Raw genomic sequence first — 14,470 nt, forward strand, 5'->3', positions numbered from 1 at the left:
GGCAGAATTTTCTACCCAACTGAAGTAGGTTAAAATAAATACTACATACTCCAAATGTTGGAGGAAATACTAAAAACAATATTTAAGAAGAGAGAGATTATCATTCTTTTTACTTCTACCATTATCCCTTCTAAAAGTTCTAAGTAACTGGGTAGCTATGTTTGAGAAATATTCTTGTGCTACAGATAACCCACAAATAAAAGCAACTTTATGCAAACTGGACAAACAAAATCAGTTTTGAGCCAACACAATTATGAATATGATGACAGAAAATACTCTGTTAATTCTTGGGGGGGGTGGAAATATAAACAAGAAGATAACAAAGAATATGACAAAACCACAGGCAGCTTATGATATTAAATGGAATGTTAACCACACAAAGCACTTACGGGATAAGCCAAATTTTAGTAAGTCTCCTAGCCTCATCCAACTGCCACAGATGAGCATTTCAGTGGCTCCCAAGCCTCACTTGATTTTAAAGGAGTAAAGGAGCAAACAAGGAATACAGACACTAGTTTTCATTCTCTCTCTTCCTCTCTCCCTTTTTTGAGGGGAGAGAGGCTAGCAGGGGTCCTTCAGATATCAAACTCAGGGTCCATCAGGAGTTGCAAACTGCAATGCACACAGGGCCACTCAAGAAATGTAAATGAAAGTGGGCTAAATAAAAAAAACTGTAGAGATATGGCAAATGTTATATCCTGTCTAATGTCACATTCAAAGAAAATATCTTAAAAGAGCCAGAGAGAAAAGATAAACTATAAAGGAACAACAGATGGACTGACAGAAAACATCTTAGTAGCAACGAGAGCCAGGAAATAGTGAAGTAATATCTTCAAACTACTAAGAGAAAGTAAAGGTCAGCCTAGAATTGAAGATCCAGGTAAACTACCTTACAAAAAATAAGAGTGAAGATATTAAAAAATATATTTATGAATGTATGTATGTATGTATGTATGTAATTTATTTATTTATTTGGCTGTGCCGGGTCTTAGTTGTGGCATGTGAGATCTTAGTTCCCTGATCAGGGATCGAACCTGGGCCCCCTGCACTGGGAGAGTGGAGCCTTTACCACTGGACCACCAAGGAAGTCCAAGACTAAAGATATTTTAAGACAAGAAACAAAAAGCTTGTAAGTTCATCCCAAACTAACCCCCATGAAAGGAATGATTAAAAGATGTATCTGAAGAAAGAAGAAAATAATTATGAAAGTGAGGTCTAAGTTGTAAAAAAGAATGGTTAGCAACACAAAAAGTAAATATGAGAAAATCTAAAAATAACACTGTCTAAATAAAACAATACTACTAATAATATCTAATTTGGAGAGTTAAAAAAAGCAAGAGGGCTTCCCTGGTGGCACAGTGGTTAAGAATCCACCTGCCAGGGCAGGGGACACGGGTTCGAGCCCTGGTCTGGGAAGATCCCACATGCCGCAGAGCAACGGAGCCCATGCGCCACAACTACTGAACCGGCGCTCTAGAGCCCACGAGCCACGACTACTGAGCCCGCGTGCCACAGCTACTGAAGCCCGCATGCCTAGAGCCTGTGCTCTGCAACAAGAGAAGCCACTGCAATGAGAAGCCCGCGCAACGAAGAGTAGCCCCTGCTCGCCACAACCAGAGGAAAGCCCGCATGCAGCAACCAAGACCCAACACAGCCAAAAATAAAAGTTAAAAAAAAAATTTTTTTTTTAAAAAGCAAGAAATAAGATAATAGACAACTACATGTTGGTTGGGAAATGGGTGTTTAAAAAAACACTCAGTATTTTAACTTCTAATTTCAAATTTATTTGCCAAGATATAATAAATAATGTTTCATATATGGCTTACATTAAAATAGGAAATCAGATTTTCTGACGGTTGATCACTTGCTGAATTTAAGATCATCATTAATTGCTGGATAGTATTCATGACAGTCCTAGAAAAAAATAGGAAGAAGTGTTAAGCAATGAAGGAATAAAAAGAAAAAATGATAAGTATCTATTTCATAAGTTACACGTATCTTCAATCTCATTGTCTCGTTTATCTCTAAGAAGTTCTCTGAAATAAGACTTTATAAAAGCCTTGGTGTACTGCTGTTTATGAGGAATTACATTTTACTTAAATCTTTAAGAAAGCATATTCGATCATCAGTAAGTTTATAATTAAAGAACTGATATGCTTATTTACTAATAGAACTAAATATCAACAAAACAATTGATGAAAGTAATGACATTATTTTAAGGATAAAACATAAACTGGCATCAAAATGGTAATGTTTTAAGAAAACATTATTACAATTAAATATTAAAAATTTTCAAATAAAGACAGTAAGATATTTAGTAACTCAAGTAGAGAACCAAGTGACTGTCCTTTACAGAGACCTTCAAGATGAAAGCATACATAATTTTAGAAGTCATCATCACTAAAACATAAAAGTAGGTCAGTCTCTTTAAGATCTCTTTAATTATATAATTGTGTGCGTGTGTGTGCACACGCGTGTCTGTGTATGGTATATGGTAAATATTAATGTTCCAATTTTGGAGTAGCAGTTCATTGCTACTCTGTAGGCGCTGTTTAATGATGCAAAAAACTGTAGAATGTTTATAGGCAAAAGGGTCTTTAAATATTATTTAATAAAACATGTTCAGTGTTCTCAGTCAGGCCTCTCTAAACTGATATCTACACTTCCTCAACTTTTAAATATATTGCTTCTATGATGTGTACATGTACTAATCTACTTAAGCCACAATGACTAAAGCCATAAGTGACCAACCGCTAAAACCAAAAGATCTTTTTTATTTGTTCTGATACTTGATTTTCTTGAGTTATTTGACACTCTTAAACACTGGCTCTCTTCTGAAACTCCCTTCCTCCCTTGGCTTCTTTGGCTTCATTCTCTGGCCTCCCCAATCACACCTCTCATTCTCTTTAATCTAACTTCTATCTCGTCCTTAAATGCTAGCATTCTTTAGGGTTCAGCCCTTAGCCAACCGTTATTGCTATTACGCACCCTCACTTCAGGCAACCTCATCTGTTTTTCTTTTTTTTTTTTGAATTTTATTTAATTTATTTTTTTATACTGCAGGTTCTTATTAGTCATCCATTTTATACACATCAGTATATACATGTCAATCCCAATCTCCCAATTCATCACACCACCCCCTGACCCTGTTTTTCTGATTTTAACTCTCCCTGATGATTCCCAAATCTATAAGATCCTTATATCCTACTACTTACTACATTATCTTCTTCATATCTCACAAATGCCTTAAGAATAATATTCTAAATATGAATTCATCAACTATTTATCAAACCTGTTCTTGCTCTTTCATTTCAACTGCCTATCTCTTGGTTCAGATCTTCAGCATCTCTCAACTGAATTACTGCAATGGAGCATTTTGAGATTTTGACTATGTCTATGGCAGCAGGGTCTAGGCATATGTACTTTGAAGAAAAAAAAAAACTCCTCAGGTTATCCTAATTTGCCTAACAACTGTGACAGACTGACAGGTCTCTCTATTTCTCACCACGCCCTCCTCAGTCCATCTCTTCACAAACTACTACCATGTAAACTTTCACAAATCAAGTCTGATTTTATCCTAGCCCTGCTTAATACCCAGGTATAGCAACAGGCCATATCCTGCACAAGCTAAAGTCCAAAGTTCTGAGTATGGAATATAAGGCCTTTCATGATCTAGTACCCACCCTCCTCTCCTGCCATTTCATCTTCCCATTTAGTCCATCAATACAGAGATGCTTATAGTTCCCAGATGCATCATGTTGTTTCATACTTCCATGCCTTTGCACATGCTGTCAGTCTCCTGTGACACAAACTTACATGTTTCAAAATTCAGTTCAAATATCACTTCATAAAGTCCCTTCTGTGCCATCTCATTAACTTGTCCTATGTCTCTTACTATATTTAAACAAAAATGTATTTTTATGTGTCTATGTAGTCATTTGAAAAAATTAATGATTGTTTTACTATGTACCAAGTATTCTCCTAGGTCCTAATGATTAAATGGTGAACAAGAAAGTCATGGTTCATGTGGTATGGACTTAAAGGCTATTGTGGGTATTGACAAAAACAAGCAAACACACAGATGAATTTATAATTACAAATTGTGATACATAATTTGAAGGAATAGAACAGGATGCTGTGAGAAAGAATAATAAAGGAAAATACTTCAGAGAGAAATAAGTCCTCAAAAAAGTAGTATTTGTGCTGAACCTAAAAGAAGGGTAGTAGTTGGCAATTCATAGAAAAGAAGGAAGAGTTTCAAGAAGAAACAAAAGTGGGGCTTCCCTGGTGGCGCAGTGGTTGAGAGTCCTCCTGCCGATGCAGGGGACACGGGTTCGTGCCCCGGTCCGGGAAGATCTCACATGCCGTGGAGCAGCTGGGCCCGTGAGCCATGGCCGCTAAGCCTGCACGTCCGGAGCCTGTGCTCCGCAATGGGAGAGGCCACAACAGTGAGAGGCCCACGTACCGCAAAAAAAAAAAAAAAGAAGAAACAAAAGCAAATGTGAAGGTCACTGAGTACAAAAGAAGATTTTGGAGAGTTCAGAAAACTGGTTAGCACATAATGAGCAGGAAAACAAGATGAAGTTGGAGAGGTAACAGAAGCTAGATCATATAAGGTCTTGTAGGCACTGTTAAGGAATTTGCACTGTATTTCAATTGCAGTAGGAAGCAATCACAAACTTAACAGCAGGGTGAACATGATCTGATTTACATCTCTAGAATATTATTCTGGGGGCTCTCTGGAGAATATATTTGGTGATAGGGAGACAGGAATAGTCATGAGAGTAGAAACAGCAAGATCAGTTAGTAGGCTACTGCAAAAAATCCAAGAGAAGGAGAGAGATATCTTGGACAAGGGTGGGAAGAGTAGGAATGGGAAACAGTAGATGAACTCAAATACTTAGGAGGTAGACTCAACAAGACTTGAAAACAGATTACATGTGGGAAGCAAGTGAGGAAAAGGACACTAAAAACTGGCTCCAATCTTTCTAGGTTATATACAGAGCAAATGGTGATACTTTTTTTCTCTTTTTTATATACTGAAATGGAACACATTCTCATTCTAGGCTATATACCTTAAGGACAGACAGAACTACGTCTAATAATCATATCCTCAGCAACTAGTAACATGTCTGGCATACAAAGAGCACTCAATATATATTTGCTGCATGTATATACAAATATATAATGAAACAAATGAATAAACCCAAAGCACTATAAAGTACTGAATAAATAATTATAATGAAAATCAAAAGTAAGAAAATTCATACCGAACTGGAGTCTGTGGAAGAATCACATTTACCTCTTCATCGGGGTTACTCTTTCGTGGTGTTCTCTGCAATTCAAAACTAAATAATGATAAACAAAGTCATTCAGACTGAAAACTTACAATTTGTGATTTATGAGTCAAAAAAGCAGTAAAGTACCTTCTGTTGACTCATAACATCATACAAAATGGTTAAGTAAATAATAGAAGTGATAGGAAATAGATGATCCAGAAGCTGCTTAAATAAATAAAATTTTATTTTTTTATCATAATTTTTAAGTTGGGTTTCTTTCCACTAGGCTTACAACGAACAGTGTACCAATCACTGAGAATTTTTTTGAAAGTGAAAGTTAGATGTTTGTTTTCTCTAGAATGTTAGATGTTGATGATATTACTAGCAAGGTTGTTCAGTATCAAAAAATATCAAAACTCAAGTTTTTCAAACATTACGTCTTCCAAAAACTTTACTTTGACTTAAATAAAATCTGAAACATTTTATTTGTGTTTAACTTCCAAATTTTATATATATACATATTTTTTTAGTTAATATTAAAAGATTTCATGCTGAAGACTTAAAATTAACCACACTTACAATCATTCAAAAATTTTTTACAGGCATATCTCATTTTATTGCACTTTGCTTTACTGTGCTTCACAGATACTGTGTTTTATTACATATTGAAGGTTTGTAAACTCTGCATTGTCATATGATGGTTATCATTTTTTTAGAAATAAGGTATTTCTAAATTAAGGTATGTACACTGTTTTTTGGATATAATGCTATTGCACACTTAACAGACTATAGTACAATGTAAACATAACTTTTACATGCACTTGGAAACCAAAAAGTTTCCATGATTTGCTTTATTGCAATGGCCTGGAACGGAACACACAATATTCCACAGGTGCCTGTAGTTACCGTCAACCATTCCTACTGTAGGATTCTATATGACAATTCAAGAGAATACAATTTTATACTAACTTTTTAAAAAATGAACCAGCATATCAACAAATAATAATATATCATGTATAATACCTGTCTGTAGGATCAGCCTGAAGAGTTTTATCATGATCCAGAAATAATCTTGCATCTATATCTTTGTTTTTAAGGTAAATTTCTTCATATTGTTTAGAGAGACTTTCCACCTCAAAGGCAAAAAATATTGATGATTATCCTTTTCATGTCATTACTTCTCAGTACACAGAAATACAGATTTAATTAAAGAATCTTCGTAAAAATATACACTTAATTTTACACTATACAGACTTCACATGGAATATAAATAAGGCATATCTAAAAGTGAAGAAAATTGCAACTTTTTTTAACTCAATTTTAAACCTATTTTATGCACATATCTCACATTTTATCTAGACAAGGATCACCAATGTTACAGAACAATACTGAGATGGAACCGTAAGATGAAAAGACATTATTATAACCACTTAATTGCCGAGATCCTCCATCCCATACATCACTCACTTTTAATCTTCTACTACACTTATCAATATAAAATAACTTTTCAAACACTGTAACAGACCTTTATTATGTATTCTGCCTATCTTTTCTAAATCCTTTGATTCACTCTGACTCCCTTCAGTTACGTATCTTGGGCAAGAGTATAAGCTCAATTAATTAGCCCAATTAACATACTTGCACTTTATTTCCAATCTTAGACACTTCTCCAAATGCTACAAACTATAATTCTTTTATCAGTTCTGATTCATAATTTTCTAATCATAATATAAAAACCAATGCCCAATAGAAAACCATTTAGCAGCCTTCTCCTGTGACTTTTAAAGCCAGAGTGTTTCCAACCTGAGAGAGTTAAAATTGCATTCTAAAAGGAGTGGTAGGAAAAAATCCAGTTAAATGTAAACTTTTGTTTGTTTGCATAAATTTTTTAGGCCGAACAGCCATTTATGTTTGATTAGGCTTAATCGTCATTCCTGCCCTATGTCAGTTAGGTATTAATTATCAATCATTTATTGACTGGCAGCTATTAGTGCTATATAATATAAAGTTTATCTTGAATTTTCTAATAATAACCCTGTAATCCTTTCAGAGGGAAAAAAATTATGAATGTCCAAGATTCTTTAGAGTTGTAAACAGCATATATTTTGGTATATAAGTTGGTAACAGAACTCAGAAATACAACTTTTGGCCCCTTCTTGTTTCTTTAGTACCATGTCTTACCACTCACTCTACAGAACAGAGCATACTATCACATATCACTGTGCCTTTAAATCTATAATTTCCAACCCCTGGAAATGCCACTTCTCATAAATCTTACTCAGCTCAGAAATCACATCACCTCCAAAGAATTTTCCGCAAAACCTATCTGGCCCACTTTGGATTAGGGAGCCCTCCTCTGAGATATCACAACACCCTGTGTACACATCTATTAGACTATTAGACTCTTGTAGACTCCTGTTAATGTTCTACTTCTATGTCCATCTCTTCCACTAGCACCTTAATGACAATGACTGTGAGTTAAATCTCTGCATTGATGATATCTAGGACAATGCCTGGCATATATTAAGCACTCACTAAATAACTGTTGAATGAATAAGTTAGTTAATTCAAGGAGGACTAGCTACCAACTCAGGCCATCAAATCAGCAATCTAGCTCTCTGATTTCATGTCTTTTGGTCTTGGTGACTGATACTAGGTGTGTCTGAAACGCTGCTTCCTCACTGAGTACTTGTTCTTCATCATTTATTTAAGCATTCTTTTCTCCACACATTACCACATAAAGTTCTCAGTTGTTCTGTTCTCACTGAAGAGCAAGACATATGAGGAAAAATGTGAAAAGAAAGAGATGGATGGATGGCACACCACTAAGGTAAAACATTTCTACCATATAATCACACTCATTTCAACCAAAGCTACATCCAATTAAGTAGCTTTTTAAAAATACTCCAAAGAGTGAATTCCCTGGCAGTGCAGTGGTTAGGACTTGGCTTTCACTGCCGGGGCCTGGGCTCCATCCTAGTGGAGGAACTAAGATCCTGCAAGCCATTCGTTGTGGCCAAAAAAAAGGCCTCAAAAGAGTTGCTCCAAGTACAGTAATGCTAATAATGTTGATGTCACTAATCATGGCTCCTATGCTTAAAGAAGCATAGCAAAGCAAATTAGAATCAAATTTGATTATAGATATTTACTTCTATTTAAATATTTAATGGCATTTAGAAGTTCAAAAGCCTACATTCTGATTTTTGAAAAATTTTAGTACAAATCAACTTCTAGTGCAAATTTTTTTTTTTTTTTTTTTTTTTCTTTTTGCGGTATGTGGGCCTCTCACTGTTGTGGCCTCTCCCGTTGCGGAGCACAGGCTCCGGATGCGCAGGCCCAGCGGCCATGGCTCACGGGCCCAGCCGCTCCGCGGCATATGGGATCCTCCCAGACCGGGGCACGAACCCGTATCCCCTGCATCGGCAGGCGGACTCTTAACCACTTGCGCCACCAGGGAGGCCCAAGTGCAAATTTTTAAATGCTGCCTATTTATACATTTGAGCATAAATGGGTTCAAAAGGGGTTTTTTCTTACTATATAAAGTTGATTCACCACAATTCTACTTAGATTCTTTCCTTGAGTAAAAAATATTTAATATACAGTAAAGTGATCTTAAGAAATTTAGGCAACTATTCCTCCCTCGCTAAAGTCCCGTAACACATTAATTTTTTATTACGTTTTCTTTCAGATTACCTCTGGAAGTCCGTTAGAAGCTACAATTCCAAGAGAATTCATAAAAGGTATAAAATTTTTGAAATAAACATTTTTCACCTGAAAAAGATAAAGTTACATGACCATTAAAATAAAAAAAAAATCTCTGTCACTATTAACAACAGAATGAAAGTGTTAACTGACATTTTGATCAATGAGTTACATTCAACCCAGTGTGATGCTTATTTATAATTAATTCAATTATTCACTTTTTAATTCATGTGAGGCAGATTTCAGGTCCTAAAATGGAGGTGCAGGGGGGATGAAATGGAATTATAATGAAATGGGATTTATAAGAAGAAAATCCATCGAAACCAACTTCAAAATCCCACATTTAACATATAGTGAAAACATGGGAGGCTCAAAAATATTAAGCGACTTCACCAAAGTTACACAGCTAGGAAGTGGCAGAGCTGGAATTGAAACCCAATCTGTCTAGCATCAAAGCCAAGACTCTTTTAACTTCTCTACACTGCCTCTGATTTCTCTCCAAAGCATATTTTTGGGCCACTTCACACACATATCTAGCTTAGGGAATATCAAGTCAATTACTTCAGTAAATTTAGGAAAATGACCTGCTTTTATAAGAAGATAATTTCACATGCAAATACCCAACAATTCTATTCAAAACCGAGTGAAAATGTTTTGGTCATTATGCAGTTTCACACAAAAAACCCTACATTTAACATGGATAATAAAGACTGTCCTTGGAAAACCTGGAGTTATACCCCTAACTATTTTACACTGGCAAAGTGTTATGGAATTTTAAACAATTTACTTTTCTTCATTTAACTTCCTTTTCCAATTTGCAGTCTACATTTATTAAGGTAGAATAATTTAATATCTTCCTATTAATAAGTTCCTATCTTCTGCTTCACAAAAATGCTTTAAGAATTAAGCTTCTGTAATACATATTAGTATTGTTTTCTAATTAATTCCCATTGAACTGGAATAATTATAAGGTGGGTAGTTCTATTTAACGAATTAGTGTGACTAACCAATAATTATATAACCATAAATATAACTAACCAATAGTTATATAACTATAAATGCTACATGTAAATAATCAAGTGTCAAATTAATATGAATTACCCCAAAAGTTATTAATCACCTACACTTTACAAATCGTTATTACATTCTAAATTATAGAAGAATTATTTAAAATAAAAAGGAAAAACATGAATTATTCCTGATTTTTGAAATGCAATTTTATAAGTAGTTCTAAAATACAGAGAACTAACAACCAGGAATTAGAAAACTGCATTTATTCCTATTCATTACCTTGAGGGAGTAAGCAACAGACTGGAGTAAAAAAAAATATTTCAACTACATTTGTCAGCTTATTAGCAAAGATAATTTGTTATTCTAGAAAAGTAAATATATTACATGTGTAAAGTTGATACAGCTATATGTCTGTATCTATATATTTGTTAAAATTAATAAAAGCCACGGTGCTAAAACCCAGATATCTTGATAAATCATTCCAACACTTCTTAAACTAGATTTTGAGATCATACCCCCAATTCCTTCCCATAGTTGACAGAGCAATTTCAAAGATGCAACATTTCACACAACTTTCTAGTGGTAGTGAATTGTGGACAATATAACAGTCTATGAGAGAAAGAGCACAGCACAGTGAAAGAAGCACTGGTCGCAGATGGTCCAAAGCATAGACTCTGTTAGTAATTCAGCTATCAGTCTCTAGAAGCTTGTTTATTCATTAGTAAAAGGAGGCCAAGTACATTACTTTTAAGATTCCTTCCAATTCTAACATTCCAGATTTTATTAACAAGATAAGCAATTCCTGGGTGTTCATGTATCCTCTACCAGTCATTAACATCTGGTGTGATATTTAGAAAAAGAGTAACTACAGAAGGCTAAACAGAAACTTAATGTTGGTATCACTTAGCACTAAACCAAAATGCTAGGGTTTTCTGAGCAGGATACTTGAAAACATTAGGTGTATCAGTAACTACAGAGGAATCAAAGAACAAATACATCTGAAAACTATTGCCTTAATCATGTACATTTCAATGATTCCAGAGTGAGGGAGCTATTCTCTTTAAAATCAAAGTAACTGAATATGAAAATAAAACTTTTTCTAAATATTTTGCTACTGCAAAAGAGTTGGCACTAATTACAAAAAGCAAGCTCATCATAAAAGAATTATATACTGTTAAGAAGAACTTACATCTAAATCTACTTTAACTATTTTAAAGAAATCATGAAGTTAAATTACCTCATCTATATTACATTCATGTTCTTTACAGAGAACTTCAATAATTCTTGTATCATTTTCTAGTTGTTTTGCTATCCGTGCACTCCTGTTCTGACCTCGCCTTGGTGTTCGAGGTGAACCATTAATAGGTATTACAGCTGTTTCTGTAAAAATGGTAAATTAGATAAGAACAATTGCACATTCCACTGTATAAAATAATGAAGTATTCTAATTATAACTCGGAAGGTCAGAAATAATCTTGGTAACATTCTGCTTTTATTATTAGGCTTCATTAAAAAGCTAACAGCTTTATTTATTGAATATCTACTGTAAGTTATATACTGGTAATAGTTGTTACCATCCCTATTCTCTTCTGCCCCCAACTAGCCCAAAAAGAAATTTAAAACCCCACAGACAAATATGAAAAATGCAAGGGAAATAGCCAACTTATAAACTAATATTAAGTGTATCCTACTAGTCTGCAAGGGGAAAAATGTTTTCTATCTTAAGAGAGTCTTAAAAATAATAAGCATGTATTTATGGATTCAATTTGTAGATACAGGATAAAAAATAAATTTTTTTAAGTTTTAGCAAATAAATTACGATGCTTTAAAAAAATTAAGCATACAAATATACTCATGTGACACTAAATTGTAATTTTTTAAAAATCCCCTGGATTATTTTGAGCATTTTCAATTCAAACTGAATGTGAATTCAGCTATTAAAGAGATTACAGATGACTAAGTATAAAAAGTATTAACTGCCTCTAGGCCCAACAAACACCTTACAAGAAACTGACAGGATAGAGGAACATGTTAAGACTACACCATAGGATGCAATCACTAAAAATTAAACCATGGAAAACTCAACAGAACAAGACCACCTGATTATTCAATAAATAAATTACAAGAAAAAAGAGAAAGATAGATGGAGGAGGAACTTTTTAAGTCTTAAAAGCATACCAACCAATCACAAAGTAGAGATCTTATTTAGATTCTGATTTAGTCAACATGTAAAAATTTTTTTAATTACTTTTATAAAACAATTGAAAATATGGACACTTACTAGATATTTGGTAGAATTAAAGAATCACTATTAATTGATTTTTAGGTGTGAGAATGGTACTGTCATCATGCTTTTTTAGAAGATTTTATCTTTCAGAGATACATACTGAAATTTATAGGGATGAAACAGTATGCAAAAGTGTGCTTCAAAATAATATAGCTGGTACAACTGAGCAGTAGATAGGACTATGGGTTGACCATAAGTTATGCATTGAGGGCAGGTGATAAGTACATGGAGGCTTATTATACGACTTTCTTCTTTTATGCTCACTGAAATTCTTCATAATAAAAAGCTAATTGCAAGTTTACCATAGCCAGTTAATTCAACATCTTATCCTGCTTTCTCTTTAACATGGCACTTACAGAATTAAATGTACATTATCCAAAAGAACAAAGGCTGTCAAGCTAAAGTTATATATCAACTTTTTAAAGTTATAACATTTATAAAAAGTGAGGAAAAGGCATATAAAGGAAATTTTTAAAGATTCAGAAATTTTTAAAATATATTGTCTTCTACTTTTTCCCCTCTGTTTTACATGTGGTTTCTGCTAAATGACCTGCCTTTTCTGTCAAGCCACGTTCAACATCTTTTCAAAATTCTGCTTCATTTTTCCAGGAAGTTATTGTTCACAAAGATTAATCAGGCTTCAGCTTTTCAGCCACTTCAACACTTTGAGACTTCCATGTTTTGATCTTTCCCCTATTATTTTCGGTATGACTAATACTGTCAACATTTTAGGAGCAAGGAATCAGCTAAGCCTTAGTTAAGTTTACATTTCTCTATAGTGTATTAAGTGATTTTAAATCCTACTCTACATGCCACCAAAGGGAGCAATTCCATTCTAAGAGGAATATACTTGTCTTTGCTTAATGCTATCTAATTATTTCAGCAATAGCTATTATTTAAATACACCTCCCATCTCATCACCCACAGAAGTGGATCAATTACAGTTCATATGCAAAAAAAAAAAAATCAGTCATTTAGTCATGATAGCTTCCAATAATAAAAATTTAGTTAATCCATTCCTATAGAACAGGTTAGTCTTCCCCATGCAGTCTCATTCATATCTATGCCTTGCCTCTTGATTTTCTCTTTACTGGGAGTGCAGTCTCCCAACTTACCACAACACTCAAACCCTAACTACTCCTTCAACATTCAGTTCAAATGCCACCACTTTTTTATGGTCTTCCTTGGTCTTTCTCAGCTAGGAAAACTTTCTCATCTCCTCAACTCCCATAGTATTTGCTATATTTTGGCCCAGACTATTTTCAACCATATACTCTAATTACTTGCTTACTTATCTCTCCTTCTATATCTTATACTACTTAAGGGTAGAACCCATGTCTGATTTCTTTTTTATTATTCCCTTGGCTCTAGAACCATGTTTTGGATCTAGTGTAAGTCCGTAAAAAACTGTTGAATGATGAAGTAGGAGGGGCACAAATTACTTAAAATACTTACTATATGGTTCTTTGAGTAATGCAGGAGGTGAGAGTTTGATAAAATAGTCAAGGACGCACAGCATTAACTGAAATGAGATCACCAGATCATCTTCCATTTGTAAAACTTGCCCTGAAAACAAAGAAGGTCCACATCTTAAGGTAGAGATTGAGGTCTTTAAGTCAGGGAAAATTGTGGGTATGGCTGTATCCATATACTCATTTATGCAACAATCACTAGAGCATGTTAAAGATCTTTTTTTTTTGCAAAAATTCAGTCAGATGTTCATTATATAAAAATATATAAAGTTATAAAATTATAAATGGGGACTTCCTGGTGGCACAGTGGTTAAGAATCTGCCTGCCAATGCAGGGGACACGGGTTCGAGCCCTGGTCTGGGAAGATCCCATATGCCATGGAGCAACTAAGCCCGTGCACCACAACTACACAGCCTGTGCCCTAGAGCCCATGAGCCACAACTACTGAGCCCACCTGCCACAACTACTGAAGCCCACGTGCCTAGAGCCTGTGCTCCACAACAAGAGAAGCCACTGCAATGAAAAGCCAGTGCACTGCAACGAAGAGTAGTCCTCGCTCACTGCAACTAGAGAAAGCCCACACAACAAAGACCCAATGCAGCCAAAAATAAATAAATAAAACAAATAAATTTACTAAAAAAAATTATAAATGAAGTATAAGTCTACCATGAGAATTTTACATTTAGGTATTATTATAATAATTCAGTCCCTATGTCTAA

General features: G+C 34.5%; 1 protein-coding gene across 2 annotated transcripts in view; it reads right to left on the minus strand.

The window, feature by feature from the left end:
* The window catches only part of RB1 (RB transcriptional corepressor 1), a 147,019-nt gene that overhangs the window by 75,196 nt on the left and 57,353 nt on the right, over positions 1–14,470 (minus strand). For both annotated transcript variants that reach the window (XM_060080304.1, XM_060080305.1), the window contains exons 7-12: positions 13,735–13,845; positions 11,230–11,372; positions 8,973–9,050; positions 6,303–6,412; positions 5,271–5,348; positions 1,827–1,914 (exon numbers count right to left, since the gene is read on the minus strand). In XM_060080304.1, coding sequence (XP_059936287.1) covers positions 1,827–1,914; positions 5,271–5,348; positions 6,303–6,412; positions 8,973–9,050; positions 11,230–11,372; positions 13,735–13,845 — 608 coding nt within the window. The remainder of the gene's footprint in view (positions 1–1,826; positions 1,915–5,270; positions 5,349–6,302; positions 6,413–8,972; positions 9,051–11,229; positions 11,373–13,734; positions 13,846–14,470) is intronic.

Source organism: Mesoplodon densirostris, chromosome 17, assembly GCF_025265405.1.
Source record: "Mesoplodon densirostris isolate mMesDen1 chromosome 17, mMesDen1 primary haplotype, whole genome shotgun sequence".
NCBI lineage: Eukaryota > Metazoa > Chordata > Mammalia > Artiodactyla > Ziphiidae > Mesoplodon > Mesoplodon densirostris.